The 18,958-nt window shown below is 55.9% G+C and overlaps 2 protein-coding genes across 4 annotated transcripts in view; one reads left to right on the top strand and one right to left on the bottom strand.

Annotated features, from left to right (window-relative positions):
• FLRT1 (fibronectin leucine rich transmembrane protein 1) overlaps positions 1-12,919 on the top strand; it is a 76,818-nt gene extending 63,899 nt beyond the window's left edge. Inside the window, exon 3 of the mRNA XM_031448213.2 lies at positions 7,397-12,919. Within this exon, the coding sequence (XP_031304073.1) occupies positions 7,447-9,471 (2,025 nt within the window). The 5' untranslated portion in view covers positions 7,397-7,446 and the 3' untranslated portion in view covers positions 9,472-12,919. The remainder of the gene's footprint in view (positions 1-7,396) is intronic.
• MACROD1 (mono-ADP ribosylhydrolase 1) overlaps positions 1-18,958 on the bottom strand; it is a 143,563-nt gene that overhangs the window by 94,572 nt on the left and 30,033 nt on the right. The gene's annotated exons all lie outside the window — the stretch shown is intronic.

The following is an 18,958-nucleotide window of genomic DNA, read 5'->3' as shown; positions in this document are numbered from 1 at the left end:
TCTATCGACGGCGCCCTGGGCAGGGCAGGGAAGCCCCAATTCATTACCAAGATGGAAAATGACACTTCCTCACGCTCTTCCCCAGGAGAGGGGCTGATTTATGACTGCACCAGGGCCCGGGACATTCGTCAGCGCAGCACGGTGTGCACGCCATCTGCGGGGGCATTAATAGCCGTGTTATTAGCCACCAGCGTGAAAGATGCCCTGTGGATCGGCTATTTGCTGTTATTTATTATAAAGGCGCGCCAGCCCGGCAGCGGGGCCGAGAGGCGTCTTGAGCTCGCCGGAGCCTGAGCTGGGCCCCTGCCCAGCCGGCCTCCCTTCTCCCATCCCACCAACCCCTTGCATAGCCTCATCACTTGTCCCTACCCTCCTCCCATCCCTGAAGAGAGGTTAGGTGGGTAATTCCTGGGGCTGAGGCCAAGCCGGGGGTAGAGGGGGCAGGGAGAAGCAGCAGGCTGGCACCCCAGATATTTACAGAGAATCTGCTCAGTGCTGGGCTCTGCCTTTGCTGAGCCATACTGCTTCCCTCCATCCCAAGGCAGGAAAGCAGAGACCGGCTAACCGGGCTGTGGGCCAGAGGTGGGTTGGCACCCTGGCATTCCAGCTGTGAGCGGTGTGACCTTGGGGACATCCCTTCCCCTCCCTGAGTGTGCTCCCTCTTTGTGCCCTGGGGAGACAGGCTCCACAGGGCTGTGAACAGCTGGAAAGGAGAGGAGTTTGTGAAGGGCTGAGCGTGCAGCTGGAGCTCAGCTTTGCCAGCTGCTGCTACTAGTGGGCCTGACCCCACAGGGTCAGAGAGGTCTGCAGAGCTGCTGGCGGGGGAAGGCAGCCCCCAGGAGACCCTGCTTGAGTTGGAAACTCTCCACCATCATCCTGTCCATGCCAAACCCTTGGGAAAGGGTTTGAGAGTTCAGGGCCAAGGCCAGAGGAGGCAGCTGGCCTCCACAGCTGCTGGAAGGCTCTCTCTACCCTGGACCCATCCCTTCTTCTCTCTGTTTTTGTGAGGTCCTCTACCTCCCTGATTCCAGGATCCTGAGGGTGAGTTCTACCCTTGTGCATATCTGTGGGGGTGGGAGGGAAGGGGCCATCTCTAAGAAAGTGGGGCCAGCCTCTATGTCTGGAAGCAGACCTGAAATTGGACAGGGCCAGGTGGGCCACCCTGTCAGAGGAGATGAGAGGGGACAGCCAGGAGTTTTCCCTACGTTTGCTCCCGAGGAGCCTGGGGTGGCCCCACTGGGCAGCTGAGACAGGCAGGTATGACACCCAGGAAAGGAATCCTGGGTTTGTGTCCAGCTCCTCCACCACCTGCTGCACAATTCAGACTGGTCCCTTTGCCCCTTTGGGCTGCTGTGATGAGGACACCTGTCATTATTACCTCCCAGGTGGGGCTGACAGAAGGCCAGCCCCCCTCTTCTCTCCCACTGCCCTGTCCTGGCTTCAGATTCTGGGGCCTCCCTTTTGGCAACCTCATTCATTCAGTCAGTCATTCATTCAGCAGGTGTTTAGGATCACCTCTGGTGCCAGGCTCTGTGCTAGGCCAGGGAAAAGGACAGACCACACCTGACTTGTAGGAGGTGCTATCCTAGTGGGAAGGACTGGACAATCAGCTGGTGATAAGTAAATGGGGGAGGGGAGGGATCTCACCAGGAATAGGACCTGCCTGTGGGGGGATGCCACACAGCTCCTGGGGAAGCCCCAGCTCCACCCAGCTCCAAGCCTCTGTCTTATTACCTATAAGCATCACCGCTCTCAGGCTTTCCTGGCTGCCCTGCTACTCTTCTGGCTCTTGGCTGCCAGGATCACCCAGGCTGTTGAGAAACCCAGCAGCGCAGACCTGGGACCCCTGCCCTATTCTCCAAGGCTGCCCCCAGAATAACAGCCCTCAGGCCCCTCTCCTACCCTTTGAAACTCCCCTGGCCTTTCGTTTTTCCTTCCCAAAAGGATTACGTCTCAGTCTAGGCAGCTTTACTAAAAATGCACAGAGACAGACAGAAATATTGGGTACAGGAACATCTTATTAAATAATGTAGAGACAGAAAGAAACAAAATTACACGTGTCTCCTTTCATCCCCCCCTCTCTGGCCCTGAATAGTTTAATATCGAACACTGTTATCAATATAATTAACCTCCTAAGACACAATTTTAAAGTCTTGTTTTTTAAAGCGATTTGCATTCTCTGAAGTTCGGGACATCCCGCTGCCCGGCACTGCCCAGACGGCCTACGCGGTGAGGTGAACTCGAGGTACATTTTTAGTGGATTTGCATACCTGTCTGCAATTACCGCCGGTGATAACAGCTGATGCATAATGCATGCAGCATGAAATTAGAAAAATAATTAACTTTAGGTTTTAAAAGAATCCCCACGCCCTCCCCCCATGTATTACAAGTCCTCAATGGCACCAGTAGATCAAGAGTGAAGTTGTGCGCACAGAGTTCAAAGGGCCTTGAGGTCATGGGACCCGGCATCTGGACGTCCCCACATGATCTGCCTTCATTGGCAAATAGGAAGGCCAGGGCTGGGAGGCAGACAGAGGCCTGCCCAGACTTCCCTCTGCTGCCTGGAACCCCCAGCTCCCTCCAGAAATGTGCCCCCTGCCCCCACTCAGCCCCTTGGTGTGCGCATGTCTAACTGCCCCCCAGGAACCTGCAGCAGTAGACACTATGTCCCCTCCAGCATGTCAGGGCCTCAGGTCCCACAGCTGCCCCCTGCATGCTGTCCTCGCTCTGACTCCCCAGACGGCCCTGGCCTCTGGCAGCCCCAGCTTGATAGGATTTGGGAAAGACAACTGGGCAGAGCGCTGGGAGACCAGGGGTCTCCAAAGGGGCAGCGCCTCTGTCCAGGTGGCAGATATTTACAGATATCACTCAGCGCCTGCTTTACCAGTCAAGTGCGTGCAGGGAGCAGAGCCAGGGACATGGCTCAGGGGAGGCTTCATGGAGGGGGCGTCCAAGCTGAGGCCTGGGGGATAAGCAGAAGCTGGCCTGGCGAGGCTTGAGTGGGGAAGGTGTGCCAGAGTTCAAGAAGCAGGAACAGCACATGCAAAGGCCCGGAGGCAGCACAAGGGAGGGCAGGGCCTTCAGGAACCGGAGGTGGTCTGCTTCTCAGTTCCAAGAGGGCAGAGGCGAGAACTGAGCTGTAGGTCCTACCCACTCACATTCCTTTTCTGGGACTGGACCCCCAGGAGGGCCCCCCATGAAGGAAGGGCTGGAGCAGCCAGGGTCACATGGGAGGGGCCTGGTGTTGATGGGCCAGCTCTTTGTGGCCCAGACTTAGGGTCAGTTCTTCCACCCTAGCTTGGGGGAGCGGGGCTGAGGATGCACAATTTGAGGTGAGGGAGACCCCACATAACAGCAACTGACAAGGAGTCTGTGCCAGGAAGCAGCTTGGCCTACAGGGTCCCAGTCTACCCTGGAGGCACAGCCGGGGCCCAGGAGTGAACAGGGATGGCAGAGGAAAGAGATAAGCAATTAACAGAGGCTAGAACAGATTGGGATATACAGGCTGTGCTTAGGAGAGGGCATTTTGCATGTATTATCTCACTGAATCCTCAGTAGTCAGTTCGCCTCTAAGGGGACTTTATGACTACATTTATAGATGAGGAAACTGAAGCTCAGAGAGGGCAAGTAACTCACTCAAGATCTCACAGCCTGGAAGTGGCAGAGGCAGCACTTGAACCCAGGTTTCTCAGTCCTAGAAGATGGCAGGAGCTAGGGACTGGTGGCGAATGCCCAGAATGATGTCCCAGGTCACCCCTTGGCTAATGGGGGTCTGGATACCTCCAGTCTGCGCCATCTCACTGCTCCCCTCCCCGAACCCCATCGCACGCCACGGATCCTGCTGTTAGTCACGGAGCCAGCAGGTCATAACTCACACCACGCTGAAGTGTGCAGGATTCTCGCAACAATGACAAGTGACCCCGTAAAAGATGGGCGATTTACCAGGTTTAGTTTGATGGCCACATAAACCATCAAACACACAACAAGGGAATAAAAAGGCCTCGAGGTACCTGGGCAATTAAAGAGCTCCTCAGGGAGGTGTACTGTCTTCCTCCCCACCCCTAGGCCCTGCCCTGCCTTTCTGGAGCCAGAGGGCTCAGCCTCAGCCTCAGGCAGGCCTTGGGGAAACCTTGGGGAAGGGGGCGGCAGGGGAGGCTCTGCCAAGATGGATGAAGCTCACAGACCAGGGAGCAGAAAGGCCTTGGGTCCCTGCCTCCCAAATGCTTCTTGGTTATTCATCAGGCATCTCTGAAAGATGCAATTTAGACTCTATTATGATGCTGGGGCCCCTGGAGGCTGAGGGCTGTGGCCATGAGCTGAGCGGGCACCAGGAACTGATGTTCATGCCAAAGAATGCAGTCTGGCCTTGGCTTTGGCCTTAACGAGTCTGCCCCCTGCTCAGGGCACTGCTCTGGAATCCCTGAGCCCAAGGGCCACCCATATCCCTTGTGCCAGGACTCACAGCAGCTGACAGACCAGGGAGAATGTGCGTCCTCTGGCCACATGCTGGGAGCCTGGGCAGAGGTGCTCTTGGACTCAAACTTGACCTCTGAGACTGAGGCAAGGTGGCCTTTGAGCAGCCCTGAGCCTTCCTGTCCCCAGCACCTGCCCTGGCCCTGCCTCTTTGCTCATAAGCATCTTGAGACAGGACCTCCAGGCTCCATAACCTTCATAGCTGTGGCTCTGTGCAGAGAAAGGGACCGATGTGCAGCTGGAAGCCTGAGCTGGCTGTGACCTTGGACGGGCCCCTCATGTCTCCGAGCCTCAGGCTGCTCAGCTATGAAATGGGACCGAGCACCTACGTGTATGTGACAGGTGGGCACAGGTACAAATGTGCCTGTGAGGGGGCTGGGTAGGGTCTGGCCACAGGGTTGCCCCTTATGCTGGGATCTACCCCTGTCCAAATCCAGAGAGCTAGGAGTGCATGTGAGGGAAGCAAAGACCAAGTCCAAGTCCCAAGGGGCAGGGGTGTGAGTGGGGTCATGACCCACAGGCTCAGGCCAACCTCCAAAGAAGCATCTGGGGTAAGCAGACAAATGTCCTCAGCCCCTCAGGCCACGGGTGCTGGTGGAAGGCAGCTTGAGCTGGCTGCAGAGGCCCAGAGGGTTGGGCACACTCTCATCAGTCCACCTCTCTCCCAGCTTCCCTCGGGACCTCGTTCCCCTCTGGCTCCCTGTGCAGACCCTGTGCACCCGGCCCTCACCCTCACTTGCTTCCAGCCAGGTATCCTCAGCTGGCCTCAGCCTGCTTTGAGTCCACCTCATGGACAAAGCATCATGCTGCAAAGAAGCTCTGAGCGCAGTCAGAGCATTAGCCACAGGCCAGTGCAAACGGCATGAGCTGAGGGGCAGCAGTGAGCAGGCAGAGGCATTCCTCCCTTGTTTGGCACCTCGGCCGACTCCCTTCTATCTTTGCGTTGTCACCAATGCCAAGCCATACTAGCCTACACAGCCCACAGTCCCTGCCCTAGAGCACCCAAAATTTAGCTGGGGACATTAAAACACTAGTTACCAAACAGCGTGACCCGCAGCCCACAGAGTTGGGCACAAGATGCAGTGCTACAAGCTGAGTGGTGGTCAAGATCCTGGCCTAGGTTCTCCCTCAGTACTTCTCAAGTGGTCTTGAGTAAGTTAATGTCTCTGAGCTTCAGTTTTTCCATCTGTTAAATGGGAATAACAAGGGCACTAACCTGACATTTGCTGGGAGGATTAAATGACTTAAATATTCATAAAATTCTAGGTGAGGTCTTTATTATAGTGTGAGCTACCATCCCATCAGAATGGAATTCCCAGTGGCTAGAACACAGGTTGGCATATGGTAGGTGCTCAGTAAAGTTCTGTTGGATGGCTGGATGGACAGATGCATGGATGGATAAGTGAGTGGGTGAATGGATGGATAGATGGATGAGTGAGTGGGTGGACAGAGGTATGGATGGGTGGATGGATGAATAAACAGTGGGTGGGCGAGTGGATGGACGTATGGGTGGGTGGATGGACGGATGGATGGAGCAGAGGGAAGCTCTATATGACATCAGGAACACCTAGCAGAGGAAGAGACATTTGAACATATTCCTGAAGGGCGAGGAGCAGTGTGCTAGTTGGAGAGGAGCCGCCCAGGAACAGAGAGACAGAAGGAAGAAAGGTGTGATGTGGTTGAGAAAAGGAGACACTCGGTCCCTGGGGCATGGGAGTGAGGTCCCGACTGACTCATACAGGGAGTTGGTCCCAATTCTGCTCTGCACATCAGGGCTGCCATCCAGGCTGGGGCCTTGGCTGAGACTCCGAGAGGCCATTGTGTCCCACACTAAAGAGCCTTTGTGAACCTGGAGTTGTAAAACAGACCTTTGCCGGCTGCATGAAGACATTTTCCCCACCGAGGTTGAAAGATAATTTCTCTTTAATTGATTTTTTTACCTCTATGAACAGTAAAGTAATATGAGAAAAATCTACACTGCAATTTTTCCATTTGTGAAAACCAAAATTACTCCTTGCAGACAATTCCCTCAGAGCGTGGACCCCCTCCCTCCTTTTATTTGTCTCTTGTCTTTAAATGCAAGAAAACTTTTTTTTTTTTTTCAAAATAGCTGAAAGTTTCACGATTTGGGAAGGGGGCAAGTTGTGGAATTACTTTTCACACAACACGAAACACAAAGCCAGGGAGGGCATCTCTGCTAGAAAGAGATTTCTGTAAATGCACGAGAAAGCGGCTCTGTTGACACCTCATTCTTCTGTCTATAAGATGCACGAGTGACAAATAGGACATGTTGTTTTAACACCAGACGATGAAGCTCCTCGCTTTCCACTGCTTGCCAGCGACAATGCTGGCAGCTTCTTTTTGCAGGTTCTAGTGACGCCCACCCCACCCCATTCCCTGCTTTTGAGCTCTCAGGTCTTGCAGAAACAAGCTTTCCTTTCAAACCCTGGGTCCTAGCCAGAGAGGGATGCAAGTTTCCCGTTCCAATGAGAAAGGGTAGCTCTGAATCCATAAAACATGCCCTAAATCCATCCCATCAACACTGACCAGCCACTTTCAGCGTCAGCCGTAAAGACTTGGCTTAGTGTGAGACCTTGAAAGAAGAGACCGAAACTGCGGCCTAGCTCCCACTAAATTAACCTCATGAGGCTCACAGTCAAAGTCTGGGAGGGCCGTGGCCCTGTCTGTGTCATTCACAGGAAGGGTTTTGGCTCCCGGTGAGATTAATGTGAGCCAGGGGTCATTAGAGGCTAACCTCAGCCCGAGTGATCATCTGTGATGTAAACTTGGCACCAAAAGGGCTGCGGGGCGTGTGCCTCGAGGCCTGACCTCTGCCCTGTGGCCCTGAATATAGTGACCTTTTGATGCCAGGCAGGGGTGTGCCCGACTCACTCTCACCGCACGTGTCTTGTGCTCCTTGCAGGTGTAGAGGCTGCAAGTCAGGTGGGGGCCCAGCTCCCCCAGCTGTCCACCATGGTGGTGGCACACCCCACTGCCACTGCCACCACCACACCCGCTGCCACCATCACGGCCACTGTCGTGATGACCACGGCCACCATGGACCTGCGGGACTGGCTTTTCCTCTGCTATGGGCTCATCGCCTTCCTCACGGAGGTCATTGACAGCACCACGTGCCCCTCGGTGTGCCGCTGTGACAATGGCTTCATCTACTGCAACGACCGGGGGCTCACCTCCATACCCGCCGACATCCCGGATGATGCCACCACCCTCTACCTGCAGAACAACCAGATCAACAACGCCGGCATCCCCCAGGACTTGAAGACCAAGGTCAATGTGCAGGTCATCTACCTGTACGAGAACGACCTGGACGAGTTCCCCGTCAACCTGCCCCGCTCCCTGCGGGAGCTGCACCTGCAGGACAACAACGTGCGCACCATTGCCCGGGACTCACTGGCCCGCATCCCACTGCTAGAGAAGCTGCACCTGGACGACAACTCCGTGTCCACAGTCAGCATCGAGGAGGATGCCTTCGCTGACAGCAAGCAGCTCAAGCTGCTCTTCCTGAGCAGGAACCACCTGAGCAGCATCCCCTCGGGGCTGCCCCGCACACTGGAGGAGCTGCGGCTGGACGACAACCGCATCTCCACCATCCCGCTGCATGCCTTCAAGGGCCTCAGCAGCCTGCGGCGCCTGGTGCTGGACGGCAACCTGCTGGCCAACCAGCGCATCGCCGACGACACCTTCAGCCGCCTGCAGAACCTGACCGAGCTCTCGCTGGTGCGCAATTCGCTGGCCGCCCCGCCCCTCAACCTGCCCAGCGCCCGCCTACAGAAGCTCTACCTGCAAGACAATGCCATCAGCCACGTGCCCTACAACACACTGGCCAAGATGCGCGAGCTGGAGCGCCTGGACCTGTCCAACAACAACCTGACCACGCTGCCCCGTGGCCTGTTCGATGACCTGGAGAACCTGGCCCAGCTGCTGCTCAGAAACAACCCCTGGTTCTGCGGCTGTAACCTTCTGTGGTTGCGTGACTGGGTGAAGGCGCGGGCGGCCGTGGTCAACGTACGTGGCCTCATGTGCCAGGGCCCCGAGAAGGTCCGGGGCATGGCCATCAAGGACATTACCAGCGAGATGGATGAGTGCTTTGAGGCAGGGGCGCAGGGTGGCGTGGCCAATGCCGCTGCCAAGACCACAGCCAGTGATCATGCCTCTGCCACCACGCCCCAGGGCTCGCTCTTCACCCTCAAGGCCAAGAGGCCAGGGCTGCGCCTACCTGACTCCAACCTCGACTACCCCATGGCCACGGGTGATGGCACCAAAACGCTGGTCATCCACGTGAAGCCCCTGACAGCGGACTCCATCCGCATCACGTGGAAGGCCACGCTCCCTGCCTCATCCTTCCGGCTCAGCTGGCTGCGTCTGGGCCACAGCCCGGCCGTGGGCTCCATCACGGAGACTCTGGTACAGGGGGACAAGACAGAGTACCTGCTGACAGCCCTGGAGCCCAAGTCCACCTATATCATCTGCTTGGTCACCATGGAGACCGGCAATACCTACGTAGCGGATGAGACGCCCGTGTGTGCCAAGGCAGAGACGGCCGACAGCCACAGCCCCACCACCACGCTCAACCAGGAGCAGAGCGCCGACCCCATGGCAGGCCTGCCCCTGGCGGGCATCATCAGTGGCGCTGTGGCCCTTGTCTTCCTCTTCCTGGTCCTGGGAGCCATCTGCTGGTATGTGCACCGAGCCAGCGACCTGCTGACCCAGGAGCGAGCCTACAACCGGGGCAACCGGAAAAAGGACGACTATATGGAGTCGGGGACCAAGAAGGATAACTCCATCCTGGAAATTCGTGGCCCCGGGCTGCAAATGCTGCCCATCAACCCTTACCGCGCCAAAGAGGAGTACGTGGTCCACACCATCTTCCCCTCCAATGGCAGCAGCCTTTGCAAGGGCACACACACCATCGGCTACGGCACCACGCGGGGCTACAGGGACGGCGGCATCCCTGACATAGATTACTCCTACACATGATGCCAGCGCCCAGCTCCTGCCTCCTCCTGGCGTGGCGACTGCGTGGCTTTGCCCAGCCTGCTGCCATCTGACAGAGCGAGGAAAAGAAATTCCACTATGACTCTCCCAGCAGAAAGCAGTTTTGGGAGGGTTGACAATTTTGTAGAACACAACAGTGGGGAAAAAATTTTTTTTTAAAGAATAGAAGGCAGGAGGGGGATTTGACGTTACTGAAGACATAATTTATACCAAATGATGCCAGGTGGGGAGGGAAAGACTAAAAATAATACTGCAGGAAGGGTTAGGTTGGATATTTTCTTCCCTGAACTGGAAAGATACTACCTGTGCAACGCCTGTGTACGCCTTGTGCTCTGTGCAGGGCCATCACAAAGGGACCGTTACAGAAGCAGCCGACGCGTAGCCCCCACGCAGCTCTCGCTGCTTGCTGCTTACTGGAGACAACATGATGGAAGGTTTCAGGCTCCTCACAAAGGAGAAGGGAAGAAAAGATCTTTTGCTATGGAGATATTGTCCTGAAATCTCTTCCTGGGTTCTTTCCATGCCATTTCCCTTACAGATTTGCAGAAATAGTGCGTCTTTCACTGCATTCTTTGAAGAACGATGTAGTCGATTAAAAAACAAACTTTCTTTTTCCCACACTAAAGCCCTCCTCAGTTCCATGCACCATACTCTGTGGAAGCCCCACGGAAGCTGTGGCTTTCCCAGCCACTTGGAGGTGCATCTATCTACCTGTCTACCTTTATGTCGTGTCTCTAAATACAGATGGGTAGATAGAGCCACATATATGGTCCTTACAGTACTTTTGGGGTCAGTTCATACAATTTCCTGAGACAACAGAGTTGCAAACATGTTGCTTTCTCCTAGAAATCATTAAGTAGACAAAGTGTGTTGGGGATGGAAGAGGGGGGTAATGCTGTTCCTAAAGGCAGAGGCATGTCTGTCCTGGCTGGGTGGCTGGGGAAACCCTGGGCAAGGAGTGCTTTTGGTTTGATCCTATCTTAGGTTGGCCAGAGCTGGGCTGTGCTCCTTTCTGATACAGAGAAAAGCTTTCTTTGACGGCCAGAGTCCTCCTCTCTCTCCTCCCACACCCCCACAGATGCAATCACCTCAACAGCTACGTTCTGAGCATTTACTGTGTGCTACATGCTTCCTCCAGAGATAGATAATTGGTGCAGGGACTTTTCTTTTTTTTTAATATCAGCTGATTAGACCTAATGGTTTCCATGGTTGTTCAAACAAAGCCCAGAAAAAGACATGAAAATTCTCAGAAAAGCCCTGGGAGACAACACGGCTTCCCCGCTAGAATGCCGAGCACTCAGCCATGCCCACCCCTGGGACTCTGCTCTGGAGAGGGAAGACCACATCTCTCTAAAAGTGCCAGCCTCCCAAAAGGTACTGACCAGAGCCCTCAGAAGAGTTAAGATTATTTTTTCCCCTCCCTCTGGAATCAATGCCACCGTCATTTATCAACTGACAGTGCTGTTTGGCGAGCCATGAGATTAAAACAATGATGAAATAATGACAGCAAATCTGGAAAGAAGAGAGGAGTGGTGCCTGGGGTTCTGATATCTTCCGCATCCCAGCACTCAGGGAACTTGGGTCACTGTCTATCAAGATGCCTGTTGTCCTGCACCCGGGAAGGGTGATGTCAAAGGAGAGACGCTGGTCTGAGGGCAGGGAGGATGAGAACGGGTCCAGATCCTGGCCGTGGCGCTTTCAAAAGGCCTCAGCTGCTTTGGCAAAAGCCAAAGGCAGGAAGAGGAAGCTGAACAACAGTCACAGGGCTGCCATGACAGGCCCAGGGGCCAGCCACTGACAGGACATGAAAAGATGCTGCTGGCCCCTCCATGAAGACGGCGGGGTTGAAAGAAGTGGACACAACAGCCACGCAAGCGAGGCGGAGAAGAGGCGCGGCTCCCATTGCCAGGCCGGAGGGATGGTGTCACCAAGCAGGGGATCCCCCCAGGGAGAGGCCCAGGGTCATGGGCACAATTCATTCTCGGCTCAAGCCTTTTTCCTTTTCCTGCCTCTGAATTTTCTCATACAGTGAGGTCAGGAGAGAAATTTTTCCAAGCCTTAATTTCACATCCATGTAAAGTTGCCCTTCCTTTGGCCTGCAGAGCTCCTAGACAAAGGCCAGTTCTGATGGCTCAGGGAGGAGCAGAGGGGCCCCAAGACTAGTGTCCAGGAGGAGAGGGTGCACGAGGGTGTGGGGCACTGGCCAGGGGTCAGAAGTCTAAGGTCTCTGCTGTTTCTGAAACGTGGTCTCCTCCCTAAAGACATCACTCCTGCTTTTGGCCAGTGTCCCAGAAAAATCCGTCCCGGCCTCCCCACTGCCAGGCTCCAACCCCCGTTGCTGACATGCCTGGTCCCCTGCTGTCACTCTAGGTCCTCCTTTCTCCTTTCTGTGAGCCTAGCAAGAGGTCAGATCATCCTCTTAGAGGCTAGGGAGGCATTAGGGGAACAGCAGGTGGCCATACACAGGGAGCGCTGTAGGGGAGGCCTTGCAGCTCTGAGATCCTGCCTGTGCCAGCAGCGCCCTCGGGGCTGGGCCTGGGTGATGAACTTTCCTCCCCCTGTAGCACAAAGCAGGCCCAGGCCCTTCTGGGCCTGAGGACACATCAGTCTCCTGCTCCCGGCTCTTGCACTAATGGGGCTCGGACCCATCTCACACCAGGCTGTCCCTGTCTGCCTGGCTGCAGGCATCCTCCTGCCAGTGTAAGTTCCAAAGACAGTGGAGACTCAGCTCAGCCAGGGCCCAGGGGCACCCCCTCATCTTTTCTGGCCTCAGCATCCCGACATCTTCCTAGTGTCCTTTCTGAAAGCAAGCCTCCAAATGTCTGCTGCCCCATGTTCCCCCAAGCCTGGGTTGGGGCCTGAAGCCAGGTCCACTCTGAAACCCCATCCCTTCCTGGTCCAGCTCCTCCGAACCAGCCGTGTAATATAGTGAGAGAGGATGTGCCAGGGTGTCCAGCCTCTACCTCCTGGAAGCACGGGAGGACACAGGGCCTAGGCCCCACTTCTGTCTAGAATCTCCCTTCTGGGGGTGGCCAGCCTGACCCTTGCAGCCTCTGACTAGCCAGAGCAACCTCACTGACCTCAGTGTTGATGAGTGTATTTTGTGGCATTTAAGGCAGGTTTAAAGTTTTAAAAAAAAGTCCATGACACTTCTTTGGTTAAGTGGTTTACCCTTCCTGGTAATTAGATGTAGTGATTGGAATCTCTTTTCTATTACATGGCAATTTTCCTTTAAATTTCCCCTTAAAAAAAAAAAAAAGGAAAGAGAAGGCAAGGAAGGCAAGAGAAGGCAGCAGGGCCAGGCAAGTCATTTGCATTTTGCGAAAGAGGCCTCTTGTAAGCTCAGCTCAGGCGTGGGGCCCGACGTATGGAATGCTTAAGAGATTACTAAGAATAAAATCTATTAATTAGTCATACTCAATTCCGCAGACATGATGTGCATCAAAAGCTGCTTTTCTTCCCTCTTCTCCTTCCCTCTTCCCGCGACTCCCACAGAAGCCTCCATCTTCTCTAAATTGGCTCCTGCTTCCTGGCCCGCCTCCCATTAACATGGTGGCTGCCTGGATGACTAGGGGCCCTCTGGGGCTTGGGGGCTGGAGCTGGGGCACCAGGGAGGGGACAGTGCCTTGGAAGATGGCAGCATCCCCGGGCTTCCCCACCCAAAGCCCGAAGCCCACGCCTGCCTGTGCCTCCTCTCCCCTCCTCAATGGGCACCAGGCTGCCTCCTCCCTCCCTTAGGGGTCCAGGAGGGCCCACCAGCCCCCATAAGGGGCAGAGAATGAGAAGGGTCAGGGAGTGTTTCCAGACAGGTACAGGGAAAGTGTGTTTTTCAAATCCACGGCCCCTGTTTCCCCTTCTGTAAAGCTGGGGTGGGCTAAGGCAGGGTCTAGCCTTGCCCAGAAAAGCTGGGTGCTCCAGAGGCCAAATGGGGGCCCCTCCCCTCTGCCAATTCTGGAAGGTTCTAGTTGGCCCAAGGCAGGTGACAGAGGCCAGGAGTGGGAGAGACAGGCCAGGAGAGGTTTCCTGGGGCCTCAGGGAGCTGACTAGAGCCTTGAGAAGCGAAGGAGCTGAGCAATGGGCCGGGACTGCATCTGAGCCTCCCTCTTTTACTCCCTTAGAGCTGTGGAGCAAGGGAAGGACCCCCCTCCCCGCCCCACAATGGCAGCTCGAGTCCCAAAGCCAATCCACTTCAGAAATCTGCTTCCTGCTGAATGCGCCAGGGAGGACCGGGTTTCTGAGCCTCGCGCTTATGAAAAATACAAAAGGAAAATCGGATGCGGCAGACAGGGAGCGATGGAGCCACGAAGGCGACTGGGAGAGAGCTGGGGTGTTTGCTGGAAGGAGGGGCCTGGGGGCCTGAGCCCCCGAGGGCCGGGGCTCGGCCGGGGTCAGTTGTGGGTGTCCTATGCGCCGTGCCCCCTCTCACTCAGATCAGTACAGGTGACGGGCAGCGGACGCCTGGTGCTGGACGGGCGCCAGGGTGAATGCTAACAAGCAATTCACAGCCTGCACAGGCCTTCCAGAGCGCAGACAGAGGAGGCATCTCTTCTTGAGGAGGGATAAGGAGGCTCAAAAATGCAAATCATTACCGTTTACAACCAAGTGAGTCTGCTAAATTGATTAGGAGAGATTAAACTCCTTGGAGGTGAGGGGAAAGGGAGATTTTTCACATTTCATGAACCTGCCCCCAGTGGCTGTAGGCAAAGCAGAGATTTTCTGGGCCTGGCTCACAGGGAGCTGAGGGTCTCTGAAGGCTGACACCACGCGTGCCCCAGCACTCAGGATACGCTCGGCTAGATGGAGCCGGGGCTCGAGCTCTGAGGGCAAGGAGTTCTGCCTCCGATGTGTGCCTGTGCTCAGCCTCTGGGACGGGGTTGGGGGTTATGTGGCCCACACAGATCATTCAGAAGCTGTCACAGCGCCCCCCCCTCCCCCCAGGCAGGATTCTGCCCCTGCCCTCCAGATCCCATCTGCCTTTGGGTTGAAAAGCCAGGGTAAGTGGCCAGACCAGTCCCTTAGTGAGGAGGACTCTAAAGCCATGTGCCTTTCTGCTTCCTTTCTGTTCCAGGGTGTGTCTGTCTCTGAGTGGTCCCTGCAGCCAGTGGAAGGGAAGTGGGGCTACTGTAAAGGGAAATCTGAAGGTCAGGAAAGAGAAATTCTGGCCCAGCAAAAAGAAACAGGTAGTGAGCTCTCTGTCACTGGAGCATGCAAGCACTTGATGGGGAGGTAGCAGATATTTTCCTGCCTAAGCCAAGGCTTGGTTCTTTGACTTACTCTATCATCCCTGAGCACCCTGTAAGGAAGATCTCCAGAGATTGCTCAAAACAACCAGTGTCCCCTGAAAATCACAGGTCGGGGCCATCCTGCAGCCAGGCCACTCAGCACCATCAAAGAGCTGCTTGTGTCACCAGGCAGCCTGTAAAATTCCAACCTCAGTGTCCAGGAGGCCCCTGGAGAGGAAGTACAGACACGCGCTGCCCCATCTAGGAGTCTGGACGGGCAAGGGTGCAGAGGGCGACCTACCACCTGCGGCTGGCTCTCTTGGGGCCACCTCCCAGGTGCAGCTGCCTCCTGGGTCCATTCTCATGCCAGGCCCCTGTCCCAGTGAGCTTCCTCCACGGTCCCACCAGCTGTCCTCCCAGCTCAATTTACTCAGCGCTACCTACCGCTGCTGCTGGCTTAATCCATTCCCAGCCCAGCCAGGTTGACGGCTGCCTGAGGCACTTTTCATTCTAAGACTTTAAGCATTTACCATTTCTTTTGAAATGTTCCAAGTAGTTGCCTGAAATACCCACATTTGCTTCTTTAAAAACACTCACAAGAAGATCCCCTTGGCTCTTGGCTCCCCCTCCCTTCCTCCCTCCCTTTGCATTTTTAATACAGTTTTTCTCTAGTTTCAGAAATTCTATTATCACTGGGGTCAGGCCCACTTTCTCACATTAATATGATTTACAGGTTTGCCCAAGACCCCTGATGTCTCAGGAGCAAAGCCTGCCTTTCTCCACTTCTCCCCTTGGGGACATTGTGCCCCGGACAGAGCATCAGCCCCAGGGAAGCTGCTGCCTGCTCCCCACTGGAGAGCCTGGCAGGCCAGGGGCTTTTGGAGACCACTGTCACTGCCCCCTCCACCCCGTTACTGAACTGCCAGCTTGTGCTGGGCACACTGAGGGCACAGGGGGACCTGTGGGGGGCTGACCCAGCCCCCACTTCCTGGCAAAGCCAGCTCCTGAGACACTGTGGCCACCTGGAGACACCACAGTGCTGTGGCCCCTGTCCTTCCCACACCCACCCACGCGGCCCCTACACCTGAAAGCCCAAAAGTCCACGCCTGGAGAGTCCTTGCAGGAAGGTCTTTGCTGTCATCCCCCCTAAACCTTTTTTACGGCCGATGCTAGGTCCCTATGCCCCTCCATGCCAGCTTACTGAGGCCCAGCGCAGCGCCTGGCACGCAGGGGTGTCACTCATCTCTTCCTCCCTCCTCGCTTGCCCCTCAGGCTCAGTGCAAGGGGCCCAGGCAGGTGTGTTGGCAACAGCCTTTCTCTCATCCTGCACCAGGCCCACTGGCAGTCTGGCCCCAGGAGAGGCTCCTCCTCCCTGAAGCATCTCACTTCCCTCTCCCTGGGACCCACCCATCTCCAGCTGTGAGCCTGATAAAGAAATCCTGCCACTTGTTGAGATCTGGTCACCAGCCTGGGTGACTTGGTTCCCTCTCTCTGAGCTGAGCTCAGGTGGGTGACAAGGAGGGCAGAGAAATGGGTGTCCCCCTTGCCTGACACTCCCACTGAGAGGTCCTGCCCACCTGGAGGAACTAACCAGACTTTTCCCTCAAGACAGAGAAAGACACGCAACATGAGCCAACAATCAAAGGCACAGCGGACACGGGGCCACCGCCCGCTCACCTCCCGGACCCGGGGGTCCCGGGCACCTCTCTCCCACCCTGTGTGCAGGACACGCTTGCAGAGGGTCCCAGAGACCACCCACGTCTGGCTGGCCCTGTTTTCAAAAGGTTCTGGGTGCCCAGGAGGAAGACACACAAAACCCTGAAATGAGCTTAGATGTTTTCACCTGACCCAGCACACCACCTGCCAGCCGCCCAGCAGCCTCAGTGGAGAAGCCCACCCAGTGTCCAGCTCACGAAGAGGTTTATCATCTGAGAGGGAGAGAAGCTGGAGAGATGGTGTTGAAGGCTGGGGACAGGCCGCGGCTGCAAACACGGGCGAGCCGGAGAGACCGCGCAGTGGTGCGGTTCTGCTGGCTGGAGTGGACGCCCCTAATTATGACTGTCACAGGCAGGTGTGGACAGGGAGGCAAAGGAGAAAAGTAAACTAAAGGAAACCCCACGCATAAGGACCTCAGAGCAAATGTTTTTTAAGAGCCACCAACAGCAATTCCCTTTCCCAATGTTCAAAGGTTCCTTGTATCTCGTGTGGGGTGTTGTGCTAAAGCGCTTTGCTCCGTGGAATCCATCCCCGGCAGTCTGAGAAGGAAGAGATCAGGAGGGGTCCTTGGTGGGACCCTGGAGAGTGGGGTGGGTCCCTCTACTGCAGAAGGTGGATGCCTGGCCAGCTGAGGGCACAAGGAGGGCAGGCCTGTGACCAAGGTCCCTTCTGACCCGAAGGCTCCCTGCCAGGGGCACTCCTGGCTTCCCCTGAGCCCCGGCCCTTCCCCACCTGCAGAATCAGCCCTGTGGGGCCACTTGGCCACCTGCTCCTTGTCTTTTTCCTTTTTCTCTGAAGGGCAAAGCAGTCTCAGGGGTCTGAGTGGTGGGACTTCTGCTCCTGCCTGCTGCCACCAGACACCTGGCTGGCGGCCCCAGCCTGGCCCCCAGACCCCGGGCTCCCTCCCCACCTCCCCACCAGACACGCAGACACCCACCACGACGACAACACAAACCAAAGTGCACTGCGAACCGCCCTTGGGCCTCCTTCTTGTAGGTGCCTTGAAACTTCAATGTTGAGATGAATGTGATGAACTGTTTGGTCCTATTTTCTGTTTGTCTGTTTTCATATAAAATGTCCAAGTCCACTTTCCTTGTCCTTTCTTGAAATAAATAGAAAGATTTAACTTTTACAGTCCTCTCAGCTTTTACAGTGACTCTCAGCTCACTGGCCCAGTGTGCCTGGGGCCCAGATCTGTCACCTACATGGTCTCGGCTGCCCACACCCTCTCCCCAGGCTCCATCCCGAGGGTCAGCCCTGCTATTGGGTCCACTGGCACACAGGTGGTGGCTGGACGGGATGGAGGCTTGGGGTGGGCACCAAGGGAACCAAAATAACGATTCTGCCACAGGACGGAGAAAGGAGCTCTGACCCCATCCCACAGGCCCTGGGGAGGGCGACCGGCAGCTAAAGGCAGGTTCCAAGAGGGTTCCACATGGAGATGTGTTAATAGGAGCTGTGGATTATCCTGCAAGAGGCTCCGGCCACCATGTGGGCACCCAGATAAGCCTGGAACTGTGCGGGCATTGGGGACATAGCTATTCCTCTGCCTGGAGAATGCTTGCCTGGGTCCCCCCACCCGATGCCCCGCATCCCCTAGACACACCCAGTGCATTCACAACTCTCCAGGCCTCGCCTGATATCTCACATCCCAAAGACAGGGGAAAGGAGAAATATTATTGTCAATGAGAACAATAGCAGTTTCTGCTAAATGTAACCTAAAATAAGAACCCATTACTTCTGCCTTAGATCCAATTTCACATCTGGATACGGGTTAATGAGCTTTTCTTATATTCCAAGGAAGCAAAGTTATTTCTGGATGTGCCTTGATGGTGGGTGGCCTGGCTGGGGTACATGGGGTGCTCCGATCTCACAGGTGCCTCTTTCCCCTCCATCCTCTTCTCTCAGTCCTCACTGCTCACCCCCTGTGGGCAGGAACAGCCCAGAGAGACTCTTCCAGAGGGCAGCGGACCAGGTGGGCTTCAGGGAAAGGACCAAGTCTGTTTCTCCGACCTCTTCCTAAGGCCCCGGCACACAGTGGGAGCTCCGGAGGGCCGCTTGCTCTTCCTCATCTGAGCTCCCCTCCCCAGGGCTGCCAAGTGATTTTTCTAGAACATGATCAGCCAGCCAATCAGTAGGTATTTACTGAGGGTCTACTATGTGCTGGAGTGGGGCATCCTTCCTGCCTCCTGGAGGGAAACGGGAGCCCTGACCTGGTCGGGGGAGGGAGGCTCCCTGGGGAGCCGGGTTTCCACTGAGGGCGTTTCCTCGGAAGAGAAGGACTCGGAGGGGGCCAAGAGACTGACACATGGCCCGTCAGAAGCTCTGAGGCAGGGCAGGACGGCAAGTCCAATTCCATGCCTCCCTCTGGAAGACTCCGCTTCCCCTGTAAGCACAGGACTGTCTGCTGAGTGCAGTTCATTCCCCGTGCAGGCCCCGACCTGTCCCGGGCTCCAGGTCTGTGTTGTGCTGACCTCTCAGTCCGGATGCCGTGGAAGGCCCTTAAAGGTTCAATTCAGTCATTGCCTCTG

Source organism: Camelus dromedarius, chromosome 12, assembly GCF_036321535.1.
Source record: "Camelus dromedarius isolate mCamDro1 chromosome 12, mCamDro1.pat, whole genome shotgun sequence".
NCBI lineage: Eukaryota > Metazoa > Chordata > Mammalia > Artiodactyla > Camelidae > Camelus > Camelus dromedarius.
The sequence above is the reverse complement of the archived record's forward strand: the minus strand, read 5'-3'. Positions and strand labels throughout refer to the sequence as shown.